Raw genomic sequence first — 14,481 nt, forward strand, 5'->3', positions numbered from 1 at the left:
GGAAGTTTAAGAATCATAACCATGACCATCTCTATAAGGATCGGGTTAGGTTTCCACATTTCATAATAATTAAAACTGTTAGTTTTTAAACTGGAACCGACGATTCTAAAATCGTGGTCATATCTATGGAGATCCAGGTATCCTTTTCAAGTTTCACCATCCATATGGTGTTAGCTGATGTAATTAATTTTTCAGTGAATATTGTACCTGAATGAAATTAAGGTACAACCAGATAGTATGGTCACCTAATAATTGACGGTCCTTTCCTGTCCTATTTGGCCCATACAATACTGCCATCAACATTGATCAGTAACAGGATGTTCATCATCTTTATACTAAAAAAAAAAAAAAAAAACATCTGAGCATCTTTTGTGCCTCACAAAGAAACAAACATTTCAAAAGTATTTTAGTTTTCGAAATTAAATTTCATTGGATGCTCCAAATCAAAATCTGAATCAGTAACTCCTAGATACGTTGGCCATTTTAAAAAGTTTATTTATTGATTTTGAAAACTTATATATGGTAGATTTTCTGCACAACTTCAACAATTTATTAGCACTCCAATTTTCTATACATTTGTTAGCTTTTTACATAATAACATGGGGGACAGGAACTTAACTCAATTAAAGATTAAACAATTTAATCATTTTTGAGTGTGTGAATGAATAGGACAAGAACCCCATAGTGTTTTAAAATGCCATTTTCTTTTCGAGTCGAGTATAAAATATGCCAATTGAATCCTCAACACAGTTTCCACGATATATGAAGTTTGAGAATTACTATGTGGTATTTTGCCCTTACACCATGAAGTTTAGTTGTAAGGGTAAAAATAGTCCAAATTTATTGCAACTATTTTCACCACTTAACTTCTTAATTACTCAACACTCTCATTTATGGATTTACTCAATTGCCAATATCATCATAATTCACCAAAAACTACCATACGCTTACACCCACGTTTGTTCTTGATTAAACGACTGATACCTTGATCACGAACTGCAAATCATTTTTCCAAGATTTTATCTCACAATATGCTACAAGAAAAATTTTATGAAAACACCCCATGCATGACAACCATTTAGGGCAGAAATTTTCAAAATCCAAGGGAAGAACTTGGAAGGGCAAGGTCCTTTAGATTACTTTATTGCTTTGGTGAATGAAATTTAATTTTGATAATTATGTTGTGGACCGAAGAACATCAACTCAAAGATTATGTGGTTAATGTAGTAAAGATTGAGTTTGACTATTTTCATGTATGTTTGACAAGCAAACAAAAATTGAATAATTATGCATAAGATCACGTGGTTAATGTAGTAAACATTGAGTTTGACCTTTTTTCATTTATGCCTTGCAAAGCAAACAAAAAAATTGAATAATTATGCATTTGGTACCCTATTCGGTTTTTCAAAAACTTGTTCTAACTTATAGGTATTATTATTCAAAATCTCCTTTCCTCGTATTGTTTCTTGCTAAGCAATTTCAACTTAGATCTATAATGGTACAAAATAACGTATACTTATACAATTGTAAGATTTTATTTGATAAAATATTTAAGTTACATCTGAATTTTAATGCTTCTTTTCAATCCTCTTTGGTAATATTTCGAATTGCCAAATCACTGAAATCCACATTTAAGAAGAAACTAGTATTTAATCCAACATTTCTAGCATGATTCTCCAATTGAATTAGCAAAATAATTGTAGGCTAGCTCGATCTCGATCTCTAAATAAATATAATAGTTTTGGTGTTTGAGAATTTCAAATATAAACTCTACCTCTAAAAATTTCAAAATCAGGTATGAGTACTGCAGAATTAGTTTAAATAAAAATAAAGTTTCAATTTTTTTAAATTCATAGTTGGATACAAAAGGATAAAAAGTACAAAAGAAGTTGCTATATTTTACACAAATTCTGTTAAAACCCCTCTTTTTTTTGGGTAAAAAGAGATTACCCCTTCTATGCAATCTTTTGGACTTTAATCAAATAAACAAATTGTAGGACTCAACCGTTCTCAGCTTTTTGTTGCATAAGTGTCCAGTTCCTATGCAATCTTGTCAGCACCCCCATGGACCCCATCCCCTCCCCCGTAGGCCCCAGCTTCCATATAAAATTCTCAAGAAAACTCTCCCTTCTCTTTTTCTTTCTTTTCTCAGTCTCTGTTCTTACACCATTCCGAATCTCACACTGTAAATACCTCTCTTCATTCACTTTCTCCGTTACTTCAAGTCACTACTTTTCTTTAAAATCAACACCCAGAGAGAAAACAGAAGACAAACTCTCAACTGTTCCTATTTGCTTTGTTCATCCATACATGACCATATTTTGTTTTTCTTGATTGAATGAATCCCTGGTGAAATTCATGTGAAACTTTGGGAAAAAGGGATCTGAGAAAGTGAAAGAAGTGGGAAAGATAGAGTTTTTATGATGGAAGCGGGTGACTTGCCTGTACAACAAGTTAGTTGCCGCTGAAAGTCAGGTGAATGTAGTGTTCTTTATAGTTTATACCCCTCCTTTTCAGTTACTTGCCCGTACATCCACCTTTCTATGTTTAGAACATTGTTTTGACTATGTTTTCACTAACCCTTTTAGTGTAGAAGCTTAAAAAGAGAGAAAGAAGGAGACTTTCTTTTTTTTTCATATAGTTGATGGGAGGATTTTAGAATTTGCTGTTTTTGCAGTTTTGCATGTTCTGTCTGACTGAGGTAAGATTAATTAGTGTTGTCTGTTGGTGAAGTGAGGTGTTTTGAGTTTCTAGCTATTGTTCATTTGTGGGATGTACTAGAAAGTTGGGATTTTAAGCTCTAGAGATTGGATTTTTATGAATTAATATTGGTCGGTTAGTTTTGGCTGTTGCCTTTTGTCCTCTGAGCTTTTCGCTTGTGTTTGTGCATACAAGTGGCAAACACCGAACGGCTTGTATGTTGGGATTTTGGCGGAGGCAGTATTGGAAAAATGTGGAAAAATTTAGGATTGAATGCTTAAGTTGGAGGGTTATTTTTGATGGCTTGGATTTGGGGATGACTGTAATTGGGTTGATGCACAACGTTGATGGGATTTTGTAATGAATTGTGGCAGATTTTCTTGTATTTATGATGCCATAATTGAGGAGATTTTTTTTTGGGTAGTTTAAGAAGATTTGAGTCGGTTTTTTTTTTTTTTTCATATTAAGAGAATGCAGATTATTCTGATATCTTGGATTGATTTGAGAAACTTTCTATTATTGGATCTATTTGTGTACTGATCATGACCAAGGTTGTCCGCGACCGGGTGCTTAAGGATGCAAATGGTAACATTAGTGATCACCTACGCAATCACATACATTTGACGAATTGTATTCATCTGAAGAACATGCATAAGCATAGCCCTATGTTGGCTGATAAATCCCTGATGAGGGACCTTGTTATCCTTCAGAAATCAAGGTCTCTTAGAGATCCATCTACAAGTCCACCATCATGGCATTCTCCTGTTGATTTACTTCTTAAAAGAGGTGAAAAAGAGTCAACAATTGGAAATGGGAGGAGGAGTGTGGGCATTGAGCGGCCAAGGGCTGTTGGAGGGATGTCTGGAAGTTCGCCATCTGTAGCTGATCTACCAACAGCTAAAGTGACGGCTGGTGAAGTACACAGGCATATGGATGGTGTAGCTGCTGTGAGCGAGCATAGTAGCAAGAATGGGGCTCGTGAACGTAGAAGGGTTAAGAGGGAAGAGTCAAGTGGGAGGAATTTTGGGACTGATCTCATGGTTGAGAAGGATGAGCACGATCTTTCAAGAGAGGGAAGTACTTTGCGACATGATAATGTTTCTGGAAGCTCAGGATTCAGGGACGAGGGTGTCAAACATAAAGGGAGGCATAGTCAAGTTGATCACATTAAAACCCTCTCTGAGCAGTTAAATGAGCTCCCAGGTGATAGTGATGATGCAGCTTTATCTCGCGTTCATGTGCATGCAAGACATTCTCTAACTGACCAGATTGCTGAAGATGCAGAAGCAACCATTCGTGGCTACTCCAGTGGCCTAAATAGAGGGAAGAGGCGTAAATTTCGAGGTGCAAGAAAAACGCGGGCCTCGGTAGCACCCAGGCAATTTGGAACCCAAAGCGAAATGTCCGTGGCCTCTAATTCGTTTGCTTCAGGTGCAGCACACCAAAAATATCAACTAGGGGAGGCAGATGAAGGATATGGGCATCAACATGTCACAAGGGCTCCTAGGAATGGGTGTGGAATTCCTTGGAATTGGTCACGGATTCACCACGGGGGTAAATCTTTCCTTGACATGGCTGGTAGAAGTTTGTCTTGTGGTTTGTCTGACTCAAGACTAAAGAAAGGTGGTCCTGTTCCTCAAGGAAGTGAGGTTCCTGATATTTCTATGATGTCTGACCACTCATGTTCATCTACAAGATCTGATGCAGAAGCGCTGCCACTACTACTTGATGCTTCTGGATCCCAGGGAAGTACGGAAAATGCTGCTTGGTTTCACGATTACTCAGGGGAGTTGGGTATTTTTGCTGACAATCTACTAAGGCGTGAACTTGACTCAGACCTTGCCTCAGAAGCTAGATATGGGGAGCAATACAAACATAGAGGGCCTCGTAATGGGCGACATCAGAATCTGACCCAAAAGTACATGCCAAAATCCTTCAGAGATCTGGTCGGGCAAAATCTGGTGGCTCAAGCCCTTAGCAATGCTGTTACAAAAAGAAAGGTTGGTTTGCTTTATGTGTTTTATGGCCCTCATGGCACAGGGAAGACTTCCACAGCACGCATATTTGCAAGAGCATTAAATTGCCAGGCTCTAGAGCATCCCAAACCTTGTGGATTTTGTAATCCTTGCATTGCCCATGACATTGGGAAGAGTCGAAATATAAGAGAAATAGGCCCTATCAGTAATTTTGACTTCGAAAGCATCATAGATCTTCTTGACAACATGATTGTTTCCCAGATGCCATCCCAGTACAGAGTGTTCATATTTGATGATTGTGATAGTCTCTCTCCTGATTGTTGGAGTGCTATAGTTAAGGTAATTGATCGAGCTCCTAGGCGCGTGGTCTTTGTCCTTGTTTGTTCGAGTCTCGATGTTTTGCCTCATATAATCATATCGAGGTGCCAGAAGTTCTTCTTCCCAAAGTTGAAGGATGCTGATGTCATATACACCTTGCAGTGGATTGCATCCAAAGAAGGTTTAGAGATTGATAAGGATGCTCTAAAACTTATTGCATCAAAATCAGATGGATCTTTAAGGGATGCTGAGATGACTCTTGAACAGTTGAGTTTGCTTGGGGAGAGAATCTCTGTCCCTCTGGTGCAGGAAATGGTAAGTTCTCTCTCTGTTTGGATTAGCAAGTCCTTGTACTTAAAATTGCATTTCATTGCCATAAAAAATGTAGCTTGACAACAGTCTTTGCCTTGCCTTTCACTAGAGATATCATTTGTTCGTTCATGTATAAGTTTAAAACCTAATCAACTCTGACCATTAAATCCCTGTTTGTTACCAAGGCCTTGTGATTGTGTGTTGCTGCTTTTTCTCCAAGGAGGAACTTTGGGTTGTTCATGCTTGCTTGAGTGTGTTATTTTTCATTTTCCTATAATGTCATTTCCATTTATACCTAATTGTGAACAATGTGTTTTAATTTCTTTGCGGGATACAGCAGATTATATGTAATCTGGATTGTCCCTGTTCCATCCCTCTATCATGGCATTGTACCAACTATAGGCTGATCTACACTTAGTTGAAGGTGGACACCCAGCTTTGGAAAATTTACTCAATTGCCTGCAAACGTTGTTTATTTATATGTTTTCATTAACTCGCCGTTACTAAATTCTCCAAATTTCCTCTTTTCTTGATTGATCTCCTTAAAAACATTAAAACATGCTTCAATAGTTCAATTACCCTTTGATTATAAAAATACTTAAAATTATTCCAAAGAGAAAAAGGTGCCAGTTATAAAGAACAAAATTTTTAAGAATTCTTTAAACAAATATATGACAGACAAACATATACATGCTTTAATCTCTAATGCACAATTATAGTTGACATTTGCCCTGCCCCCATTGGCCCCTAGGTCCTAGCTCCCAGCATTACTACCAACTATGGCTTAATAAGAAATCTGTTTTTATTGTTCAAATAAAAAATTGAAATCTGTAAGTTTCTTGTACAAAGTTAAAGCTATTATGATTCTTACGTGAATTGTGGGTATTTCTGGAAATATATGATTTTGATATCCGTTGACCCAGATTTTGGCTAGGGGAAGGTGGAAAATAATCCTCATGTCTGCTTCATCATTATATGCCAATGTATAAAATAATCATCCTACCCATAGATCCATTTTTTCTGTTATTCTCTAGAGGTTCATATTGTATGACTGAGGAACAATTTGATGGCCTTTCTTGTTATGAAACTTATTGTCTATCTCAATCTTCTGTAATCTGGTTATAGTCAGACCGGTGTTATCTGCAAGCACTATATTTTTTTTCCAGAGGGGTTTTTTTTTTTAATTAAATTTTTGGGGACACAATTTCACAGGTTGGGCTCATTTCAGATGAGAAGTTGGTGGATCTGCTTGATTTAGCTTTATCCGCAGACACAGTAAATACAGTAAAGAATCTGAGAGAGATAATGGAATCTGGTGTGGAACCACTTGCTTTGATGTCACAACTTGCCACTGTGATCACCGATATTCTTGCTGGTGGCTATAACTTCACCAAAGACGGGGCTAGAAGGAAATTCTTCCAGACACAAGCATGTGAGTTATTATGATATACCCTCTTATATATGGTGAAGATTTTCAGGTAAAATTTTGCTATAAAAGCCAAAGTCAGAAGCTACAAGTGTTCGCTTTTCAATTCTGCTATCGATCCTTTACAAATTCAAGTCACAAAAATCAGAAGCAACTAGAACTGGCCAGAATTATTAAATCTTTTTGGTGCTCTTTGTTATACAATTGTCAGCTGCTGCATTGTATTTTATTTTTGTGGTTGTCCGGTTAAATGCAACTTTATTTTCTCCAGCTGACAAAAGTAAGTTTTTTTTTTTTTTTTCAGTATCAAAGGAAGATATGGAAAAGCTGCGTCAAGCTCTGAAAACATTATCTGAAGCTGAAAAGCAGCTTAGGATGTCCAATGACAGACTAACTTGGCTAACAGCTGCACTATTGCAACTTGCTCCTGATCCACAATATATATTACCCAGTTCTTCTGGTGATACTAGCTTTAATCACAGTCCTCTCGATTTAAATAATGTTGCCGTCCGAGATAGACCAAGGAAAAGTAGTGGTGAACGTGCTGAGGTGCCTAAAGAGAGAGGATTGTCAACACGAGTTAGAAAAGGGAATGTTCAAACTGGAAATGCCGGTGGTTTTAATTATAGCAGTAGGTTGAAAGGTACTAGTTTAGATACAGGAACAAGTAACACAACAGTTCCACAACAGGCTTACATCTTTTCCAGTAAAAGAGATAAAGTAAGCAGCGGGCAGTTACAAGGTAAATTTCGTAGTGAAATTGAAGAAATTTGGCTGGACGTGCTTCGCAAGATTCAAGGAGATAGCCTAAGAGAGTTCTTGTTCCAAGAAGGAAAGCTGATCTCTGTCAGTTTTGGTGCAGGTATTTTCACCACTCACTGTGTCTAATTCTATTTGTTGTGTTTAAGAACAAATTACTCCCTAAAACTATCCTCTACAATCAAATATTACCATCTCAAGTATCTGATTCTTATGACTTCTCAACAAATCACTTGCTTTTGCATTGATTATTTGTATGCCAAAAGACAAAAGCGATCTCATGTCAAAAACTTGAGAAATTTTGCATACCTATGTCCTTACTGTGTTCGATATATTTGTACAGTTGTGCACCTATTGTGGTGTAGAGATGTGGCAGGGGTCTAATTAAGAATATCAAAGTTTTCTTGTCATTTCAACCGAGGTCAATTTTTTGTTTCTTGAAACAAGTATTTAACTGGCAATGATGTTGAAGTTAATTGGAATTAATTGAAATGGTAGTGGAAAAACTGGTGGAAGAAGAAGTTTAAGGAAAATGAAGGTTGGAGGATTGACTGACTCTGTTGTTTAGGATTTTGACCATTGTATAAATTTTCAGTCATTTCTTGCTACAGGATTATCTTTCTAGATGGTTCAGTAAAGGAAATGGCTTTGCAGTAGCGATAATATACAGAAACAATGGACAAATATTAGGCTGATCTTTCATGGTCAGGTTATGGGTTCCTATTTAAGACAAGTCAATGAAATTATGTTGATGACTCTTTCTCTGGTTTTGGCTGTTCTTTGCACTGAGAATGTCATATCTAGGTTTGTATTTCATAGCATGGAGTAGTGGGTGTCGTCTCTTTTATCTGTAACTATCAAAAATCTAGATATTTTGCATTAATAGGATCATTGTTGTTTCTTTCTCCTTTTCATTTGAAACAAGAATCGTATTTCTGGACACATATGCATTCCTTCTGAATAGAATACTAAATTTCATTAAATCAGCAAGACACATGTTTTTCAACTCAAATCCTTTTAAATGGCAATCAGTGACAGGCAGTCTATGGCCGTAGCCTATATTCTGTTGAAGTCATGCATAAGGGAAGACATAATGTTCTAAATGTGGAGAATAACAATCTTATAAAAGTTTTAAATGCCCTTTTGCTAATAGTAGAAATGTTGGTGTAAGAACTATTTGAGTGTCTTTGTGCTAAATTTTTGTGAATCTATGTATTCATGTATCTGCTACCCATATGATATAGACTATATGAGAGTCATTGAGCTTCTCCAAGTACTTTTTCCTTTTTTTTTTCTTTTTGGATTTTCAATATTGTTAGGTTACTGGAGCATTATTAGTTGCTAAAACACATCAATGTGGCTGTCATGTTTGTCATTGTATATAAGTACTGCAGATACGTTGCACAAGTACTGTTGTACCAACACATGTGCGAATCATGCTTCGAAAATCAATAACTGATCTAAACATGGCTGGGGTTGTTTTCGCTTAACCCTCTTGCTAGATATTCTTAGGCCATTCATAAAATGACTACCAGCCACTATAGTGTGTTAACAAACCAAAGAGCAGTGCTGACCCTGATGACTAAATTGCTATGATATCGGAAAAAGACATGGGGTTTGCTCATCTTATTTCTTCTTCCTCTTCTTCTTGCTTTGAACTTTCGTTTCACTTACTTCATAGTTCATACTGGAGGTGTACCCAGCCGGTTATGCATCTCAGTGGTCGCCTTAGCTTTAAGAAAAGCAAAATGAGATTGAAAGCTACTCATTTCTTGACTCTCTACATGTGGCTCGTTTTATTCACCTTAAACGATGATCTGGTGATGTCTCTTTTGGCTTCGAGCATATGAATTGTTTGCTGCATCATCCTGCACTTTCCTGAAAATTTTGTCACAATCATTTCTGGAGAAAGTTTAATGCTACGGTTGAAATCTGTTTAGCTCTTGGAACTTTTTGTTGTTTCTCCTACAATATTGCATCATCCTGCTAGTTGATTAGTTTGCCTTTGTTCGAGATTTCCTGGCATGTCTAACTTTCATCTTTATTCAGCTCCAACTGTGCAGTTGATATTTAGTTCGCATCTTATGAAATCCAAGGCAGAGAAATTTGGTGCACACATTTTACAAGCTTTCGAGTGTGTTCTTGGGGCCCCTGTGACAATAGAAATCAGATGTGATTCGAGTACAGATGTCAAGGCAGGGCCAATTGTCTTACCAGCATCTCAGGACGGTTTGTCCCATGTAGAGAAAAACCGCATTTCGCTTAGCAGCAATAAGGTGCCAGGTATCAGCCGAAGTAACCATAGAGATAGAGATAGTTCAACTCAAGTTCAGTTCAGTTCTGCTGGATTATGTAGAAGTGAGATTGTTGAACTGGATACTTCTCCAAGAGAAGCAAAGGGCAATGAGCATCTAAAAAATGATGCACAGGGTGATAGGGAAAATGTTGCAAGTGCTTCAGTTGGAGGAGGAACTGTTCCAGAAGGAAGAAAGCTGGGGGACAGAAATCAGAGTCTGAGTCTTGTAAGAGGCAAGGTTTCCCTTGCGCATGTAATTCAACAACATGCAGAAGGATGTTCACAGCATAGTGGGTGGTCAAAACGCAAGGCTGTGTCTATTGCTGAAAAGCTTGAACAAGAGAACCTGTATGTTTTTCATTTCCACTTCCTATTTCCTGATGCTGTGTTTCTTCTCAATAGATAGATGACATGGCAGAGTTAAATACTTACATTTATTGTGTCTTTGAAACTCCTTCACTGGAATTTGAAATAACTGCAATGCTGATTGGCTCGTTTATTAATGCATACTAAATGGTATAATGCCACATGATAATTTTTTTTTAAAACTTAAGATTCTGTGGACTTTCCTTTTCATAGGCTGTTATAAACCCATAAAGTTTGGTTGATTTACATGGGATTAGCTTTTTCCTTTGATGTATCGACAAGAAAAGTTTTCCTTCGTTATACTACTAGTTGATTAGCAGTATGTATAATGGTGGACTAGTGAAGAAACTCTGACCAGTTTTTTATTGGTGAGTTTACTTCCTCTAGCCACATGGAATGCATGTATTATATGGTCTGATATTTTCTTCTTGTTACATGTCTCCTTTGCTCTTAAAATTCGTCATTTTGTGAAGCCAAAATCTTAAATTATAAATAATATACTGCAAAATAATTATTTAGAAAATTGACATCATATTGAAGGTTTACTGTTGCTGGAAAAGTGACCTCTAAGTCCATTCCAATTTTTGTTCATTTCTTTAACCAAATTTATCAGATCTCCCATGGGCACATAAAATGCCTGGAGGCGAGAAGTACCGAGCATAATATTATGTGGTCCAAATCGTTGCATTCAGTCTTTCACCAAGCATCCTTACTATGTCGGAGATTTTTTAGGCGAACCATGCCAGTGTGTGTCGTAGTTGCTTTTTATGGTTATAAAGCCTTTGGGATCGGAAACTTCATGAACTTCTGCTGATTTTGGCATTTTTCAAGTTATATGGATTTATCAAGGAAAAAAAAAAGATTCTCAAGACCCATGTGATGTGTGTCCATGGATCATGGGAAGTAGCTTCTCTGCGACATTTTTCTTTGCTTTCTTTGTTCTGCTGTCTGGTAAATAGCTAACAGAAATTACAAGGACAATAACAAGAACTTTTATGGGCTACAAAGTGGTGTAGGACCAAAAGAGAGCTGAAGATACTATTGCTGCATCAGTTATGTGAAATTGTGTACTCTCTTTTGCTTCACGACAGTTTTTGTTGTTCCCTTTAGACTGACCAGGAATGGGTGGTGTTCTGAGAGGAGTTCCTCTTAATTTCCTTGAGATAGCTTTCACTCTAGTAAATGTATTGCTGTTCAACTCCTATCTAGATTCTAGAATTGGTTGCACGTTTCGAGATTAAGTATCATATGAATCTCATTATTCATTACCACTACTAACATTGAAAAGAGAAGCTTCTGTTGAAACCCTATGTATTACTCAAATCTATTTCCCAAGATTTGAGGAAGTTTGAAATATTTCTTGTTTTGCAGGAGACTGGAACCTAGATCAAGGAGCTTACTTTGCTGGAAAGCTTCTAGAGTAACTCGAAGAAAGGTATTTGAATTTCTTATTATTTTTTCTAAACCTGCATTCTTGTGCAGCTGCCAGCTAGTTGTATTTGTTTAAGTAAATGTGTAGGATTACTCAGATATGCAGTTTATATATATATATATATATATATAGAAAAAGAAAGATATGCAGTAAGGTCATGTGCCCCTTAACTGCACTATCACTATCATCTTATTTAACACGGATATAATTGGTATGTGCCAGCAACCTGGTAGATAACAGCTTACAAAGAACCATTTTCATGGATCCCATAACAGATTGACTTGTCTTATTGCAGCTTTCACGTTTAAAAGTCAGAGGAAGGAAGCCTCAAACTTTGCTTAAATTTGTCTCCTGTGGAAGGTGCCTTTCTGGTAGATCTCCAAGGTAGAATACTGGATGTAGTAGCTGAAGACTTAAAGTGGAGATATTAGGCATAGTAGCAACTTCAATTTATTTTTAGTACCTTACAGTTTAGATGGCAATTTAGCATATCTTTTATTTTGTTTACCATTTGAAATAAGTTCGATACAAATAAAAGACAAGACAAATCACATATTAGGCCATGCAGTAATATTTAGTATTCATTCCTCTCATCTAGCCATGTTTTGTACTATAAATTGGGAACTCACTCTTGCTGGATATGATGAATATTGTCTCAAAGCTTGCAGAACGAGTTTGACTGCTTCAGAGTTATTTATCTGCAATAGGATTCAGAGGCCGAGGCGGCCTTATTCTAGTAGGCTAGCTCGTTAAACAAATCCGTTGACGAACAAACGAATACCTTATCACTGGATTTACATCCTCGCAAGCATTCTCATTCAATTTACATTCTTCATTGCAACCTACGGCTCCCTTAACAACCCCTTCTCCTCCCTACCCTACGGAACCTAGCCATTGGACCACATCTTGGCAACTTTGTAAACAAATACTCGTAACTAGTCCTAAAATTCAGTTCAGTTAGCAGAAACATATTTTTTTTATTACACGGTTAGTGGAAACATTACGGATTATTGCTCGAGTTGAGCAAAAGATAGAAAAGCAGTACTTAGATGTTGCTGGGATGAGTACTTTAGCCATGCTCTGTGGAATAATAACCTCAAATTGGTTCCATTTGGGATAGAAATTAAACCTCTCAAGAACCAGTTGCTGTTGCGCTGTTGAAGCTACACATGCAAACCGGAGGAATAAAGAAATGGCAAAAGGGAGAATGAACAAATGATTACCTTATCGCTTGATTTGTTAGTGCAATAAAAACGATCACGAAATAGACTTAACGCATCATCCTTGGTCTAATTTATAGATGGTTTTTTCTGTACAGTGGCAAATCAGCCGTCTCCGAAGAGTTGTGCTCATTTAAACGAAATGTACGTATATCTTTTGTTTAGTAACAACATAAATCACAAATTTTTGTACTTCTCACACATAACATTGCAAACGATGTAAATCACGTTAATTGAGCCTTACAAATTTTTTGTTTATTTTGGCCAATCATGGCCCTTAACCCTTAGGACCATGCCCTCATTTCGTTGGGGATTGCTAGGGAAGGAAGAGGCTGTTAGACCCTTAAACGGGTAGGTTGCATAAGAGGTTTTAAATGAAATGAGAAATGTCTACAAGGCTTTTTTCACCCCATTGGGTTGGCAGGGGAAGCATTGGAAATTATTTGCAAGATAACGAAAATTTAGGAATTCTTAAGAGGGAGCATAGCAATTTAGACATACTTCAAGGTTGAGATTTATCAATTAATCTATATCTTTCCTTGCTAAATACTCGAACTACAAATTATTAAATCCTATTGCTTGTGGAAAACACAATTTTCATCATGCCTGATTAATTTGGTCATTGTTATCAAGCAAACAATTGATTTTTTCAATTCAAACCACAATTAACTTGTTCTGGTGACAAAGATGAGGAGAAAAGTCCTATTTTCGTGGTTGTTGCTAAAGAATTGGAAAGGGAAGATTATCCCAATAATTCAAACACAAGTAAATAAGTTTTTGGTTACTTTAGTACTAATACTTGATTTTCAATCACGTCTGATCTATTATCTCTTTTCAATTTGTAAGTTGCGTTGGAATAATTAAACCAAACATATTTAGAATTTTAGTTATATTAAAAATTGATTCCTAATTTGATAACTATATTAGAATTTGTGTCAAAGTTAATTTAAGAAATAGGGTTGAGTCATATTTTGATATTACGATTAAAATAAGTTTGTTTCGTAGTTACGTTTATCTATTTAAGAACTTGAGGTCCAACTTTTGTAATTGAGAAAAGTGAACAAATATTTAGAACCTTCCACGCCTTAGGTTTGCCATTTGATTAAAACGTGTTTTGCGATTGTGTGCAAAACTCATGATTTTGTCATGAGTTTATCTATTTACTCGTTTATTGAACAAAGCCCTGTGACTAGTTTCTCTTGTTTATTGTTTGTGTGCGTCAAATTTAGTTCTAGTTCCGCTGCATTATTTGGACACTTGCAGCAAGACTAAAATATCACCACGAATTCCATTTGATTTTGATCACACGTATTTTGCGATTCTTATGGCTGTCCTTTGTGATCTCTTTGGCTTCATTGTAGCTTGCGTTATTGCCTGTGATGTATGTATGTATGTATATATATCATCACTAGGGATGGAGAAAACCAAAACTGAGAGATGATAATATAATGAAATGTATAGTTGGGGATATCTTATAAGTGTCTTTATCTTCCTCGACTTGACTGTGAACATTGTCAATGTATATACATAGGTACTTATGATCAGTATGGAAGGGACAAAACCATGACAAAATCATGATGGGATTTTCATAGAAAATGGGGTTTAAAATTTTTATTATATTTTATGGCTTAAAAGAGATTCCAATATTTACATAGAAGAATAAGAAACGAAAAGAT

At 36.4% G+C, this 14,481-nt stretch overlaps 1 protein-coding gene across 1 annotated transcript; it reads left to right on the plus strand.

Moving 5' to 3' along the window:
- Positions 1-2,191: 2,191 nt before the first annotated feature.
- LOC113763795 (protein STICHEL-like 3) lies at positions 2,192-12,178 on the plus strand. Its single transcript, XM_027307737.1, has 6 exons — positions 2,192-5,309; positions 6,519-6,738; positions 7,037-7,594; positions 9,541-10,135; positions 11,525-11,588; positions 11,881-12,178. The coding sequence occupies exons 1-6, from the start codon at positions 3,243-3,245 to the stop codon at positions 11,971-11,973; spliced, it is 3,597 nt and encodes a 1,198-aa protein (XP_027163538.1). The 5' UTR covers positions 2,192-3,242; the 3' UTR covers positions 11,974-12,178.
- The last annotated feature ends 2,303 nt before the right edge of the window (positions 12,179-14,481 follow it).

Source organism: Coffea eugenioides, chromosome 2, assembly GCF_003713205.1.
Source record: "Coffea eugenioides isolate CCC68of chromosome 2, Ceug_1.0, whole genome shotgun sequence".
NCBI classification, from domain to species: Eukaryota; Viridiplantae; Streptophyta; class Magnoliopsida; order Gentianales; family Rubiaceae; genus Coffea; species Coffea eugenioides.